General features: G+C 36.3%; 1 protein-coding gene across 1 annotated transcript in view; it reads right to left on the bottom strand.

Annotated features, from left to right (window-relative positions):
* Nucleotides 1-345: 345 nt before the first annotated feature.
* The window catches only part of LOC106469014 (calponin homology domain-containing protein DDB_G0272472-like), a 40,005-nt gene continuing 36,422 nt past the window's right edge, over nt 346-3,928 (bottom strand). The window contains exon 11 of the mRNA XM_013929465.2: nt 346-2,745. Coding sequence (XP_013784919.1) covers nt 2,036-2,745 — 710 coding nt within the window. The 3' untranslated portion in view covers nt 346-2,035. The remainder of the gene's footprint in view (nt 2,746-3,928) is intronic.

The raw sequence follows: 3,928 nt of genomic DNA, 5'->3' as shown, positions 1-3,928 counted from the left end.
GCATGTTTGGTGTGACGGGGATTCGAACCCGCGACCCGCAGATTTCGAGTCGAGTGCCCTAACCACCTGGCCATGCCGAGCCCTACAGTCAGGTATCTTACCTATATCTAGTTAGTAGGCCTAACTGACTGCTCGGCGGGGAAAACATTTTACAGAAAACATAGGGATTATGGGTGCTTTATAAGAGTGACTGTCAAGTCTCATTATTCGATTAGAGTGCTGTTGCCTTCCCTCAAGTCTACCAGATCAAAATTATGTACAGCTAATGCAGATAGTATCTGTGTAGTTTTGCTCGTATTTTCGAAACAAACCAAAAACATTTAGATATAGTTTTCTTTAGTTTATTGAGTGGCTTAAACAACAGTTAGCTAAAAAAAAAATCTTTCAACTAAATAAATTTATTTTATCACGTATACTCTGCTTAATCTTCCATTTGGATTCAAAATTCATACACACAACAATAAAAACATGAAACACAAAATTGCATTGTGGAAATCGGTTTCCATCTTCTTCTATGACACCTACTCGTATTTTTAAAACAACATCTCGTCTAAACATTACATATAATTATATTTAATATTTTTCACACTCTCAAGGGAAACATTATCTTTCTTACGTAATATTACGGATGGGGAAAGAGGCGACCAGTTTTCTATAATTTAAACCTATTCTTTATTACATTCCTCGACTAGCTTACTTTTCTGATGGAAGATGCTGGCCTTGTCTATCGTCCCAGTTAGAATCTGACGTGTAACTGAAAATAATCTTAAAGACAGTCACCAGGAAAATGGAAATTATTCAATTAGTTAGGCTGACGCGGCCCTACGTGAGATGACAGGAATAAGACTCATCGTCTGTGACGTCATACGGTCTAAACGACTCTGCTTGTCAGTGCTAGCCCTCAATTTTTGAAATGATTGTAGCAGAGATGAAACTTAGTTTTGAGTGATATCAAAAACAAATAAAAATTCGCCATTTTTTGTTGTATTTAATGCTACAAAAAAGCGTTTATTAGAATATAACTAGAGGGTTGAAATTTTTTAAAAAGAGAGACATCTGACATCTGAAAAACTATTATCGTTTTATATCATCTGGAAACGTTGCGGGAAACCCCACCAAGTGGTGATTCTGACAGGTTGCTTCCAAGCAGAAGTTTTGGTTTGTAAGGAAAAAATCAGACCCACGAGATGTCGCTTTGATATAATGTTGGGTAGATCAACGGTGAAATATTTATTCGAATATCCAATATTATAGATTAATGCAAGATTTTCAGAGCTACAGTAGCACACGTACATAAAAGAACAATATATATATATACATTAGTTAACTAATGACGTTTATAACATATAATCTATATGAAAATGAGAATAGTTTTGGAATGTTTTGAACAACAAAGCAATATCATTGCAAAGTTATTACGTAACTCTTGCAAAATCTTCAAACTACACTACAAATAAAAGTAAATCACCAAATAAAAAGTTGAAACGCTTAGCAAATATCATAACAAACAGATGTACATAATATATATATATTACAACTTACACTTTCCAGTCAGAAATACTGTACACCATTACAAAAAGAAGGCTTAACATCTGACTACTGGCTGGCAACAGTTATTTGTTCATGATTTCATTTTTGTTCGACGTATTGATAGGTGTTTACGAGATTAACTAGTAGTTTTCGGTAAAGGATTTGTAAAAATAAATAATTTTCTAATAATGCCATTATAATAAGTATAGCTCTTCAGCTCTTAGGAGAGAGAGAAAAAAAAATTTTTTTCAACAAGTAATGATCAATCTTTTAGCTATACATTTTATTACTACTTCTACGGTAAACCGATTTCGTTTTCCAAATCGTATTTACCATGTTACTGAAATAGATTTATTGATTACTTAAACAGACACAAATATTACTATTCCTAGATATAATAAGTCTCTTCTACAAGCTTTATATTTCATGGAATTTGTGATAGTTAACAAATATAAGGTTCGCCTACTTCTGTGCCCTCAAATCTGGCCAAACTGCTGAACTCTTTTTAAGTTTCTGACTTTGATTTATGCTGTTCTTTTTCTCTACTGCCGTGAGCTTCGTTGTCTGTGAACTCGAGAAGACTAGGACCTTTACCCTGACAAACGCTCAGTGAAGATTCGGGAGAGTTAGAAAATACCATACGCCTCTCTGGGCAAAAGACATCCGATTTTGTACAATGATGATGGTCACTTGTCATTGAATATGACTCTTCATCTTCATTATTTTCAGGGTGAGGCGCGTTTAAACTAAGATTTTTCTGAGAGACATTTACTGATGACGTGTAATAACTCATCCTCTGTTGTTTTGGTGTTAAATCATCATTCTCCGCGTGTCCGTTTGTTGGATTCTGCGCATCACAGACTTCAATGGCACTAGAATGGTCACTTCTGTTCGTTTCTCGTATCGGTGACTTGTTTGAACGGGACCGTTTCGGAGTACCACCAACAGAGTCAGATTGGTTAGAACATCGAAGCTTTTTCGCAATAGGTGTAGGAGGTGAGGACCTGGAGGATGGCCTACCAGAATATCTACAGTTTTCGGGATTTGACATCGTATTTGGAGGTCTTCCCCCAGCAGTGACCTGTCTGTGATTGCCAGGACTTCTTCCTCCCTGTGTTAGACTAGTATCGAGTTCGTTCAGGAACACAGACATACGAACTGGAGACTTCAACAATGACTCGTCATGTAAAAGTTTATCCAGGATTTCCGAGGACGCTAAATAAATAAAAGATTTCAAAGTGTTCACACAAATCAAATATTTATAACGTTCTATATACTTGAAAATCATAAATGAACCCTAAAGATTTTAAAATGTTCATGCAAACCTTTTTGTGTGTGTAACCACCTTTCCACATCTGGCTGCAAACAGTGAAAGATGATAAAGATGTGTGACGTTATGAGCTGAAGAACTCACATCTGCTCTTCTTCTCTTTTGTTCTAAGCATATGAGGTTAAACTGGGTAGCCCCCCTCCCCAACACAATTTGATCTTACTTCCACCAGTACCTAAAAAAACAATAACAAAAAACGCCAGGGCACATTACATAATAACTCACCATATCATTTGTGTCCTGGTATTGGATATTTGTTTTACGGCTGCGTTCTTGTTGTTTTTTTTCAAGCATATTTGTTCGTTTATGTATTTACTTATTTTGTCGTTTTCTGTAAAACTAAATTTAATATATTTATAATGTTCTATACATCTCAAAATCATAAATGAGCTCGTGCACTCTGTAGTAATTTTACGTTAACAAGTGAACGATAATATTAAGGCATGACCCGGCATGGCCAGGTGGTTAGGGTTCGAATCCCCGTCCCACCAAACATGCTCGCCCTTTCAGCCGTGGAGGCGTTATAATGTGACGGTCATTCCCACTATTCGTTGGTAAATGAGTAGCCCAAGAGATGGCGGTGGGTGGTGATGACTAGCTGCCTTCCCTCTAGTCTTTCACTTGTAAATTAGAGACGGCTAGGGCGGATAGTCCTCGTGTAGCTTTGCGTGAAATTCAAAACAAACAAATATAAATATTAAGACTTCAAATTTAAATATTAAGGCTTCGGATAGTTATCGATTAGCACAATGTTATTTGTACTTTACAAGTTTTAAGTCATAAGGTCATAGAAAATGCTGTCTTTATCATAAAGGGGGGGGGAGTTTAATCTCATAGAAAACTTCATAATTTAAACTCTAGAGTAGGAGTTCTCAAACTTTCTTAGCCCAGGATCCCCTTTTGTGAAGTTAAATATTCAAGTTTTCCCCCTCCCCGCCCATTTCTCAGGTAACAGAGAATAACTGTCGTTCTTAAAAACACTAGTACAATATTAAAGTTCTTATGTTTGAATTTTATATATTTTGCGAACCGTGGTGTCCGTCCGAGCGTTCGTCTGTCTCCCGTTTT

Source organism: Limulus polyphemus, unplaced genomic scaffold (assembly GCF_000517525.1).
Source record: "Limulus polyphemus unplaced genomic scaffold, Limulus_polyphemus-2.1.2 Scaffold3263, whole genome shotgun sequence".
NCBI classification, from domain to species: Eukaryota; Metazoa; Arthropoda; class Merostomata; order Xiphosura; family Limulidae; genus Limulus; species Limulus polyphemus.
The sequence above is the reverse complement of the archived record's forward strand: the minus strand, read 5'-3'. Positions and strand labels throughout refer to the sequence as shown.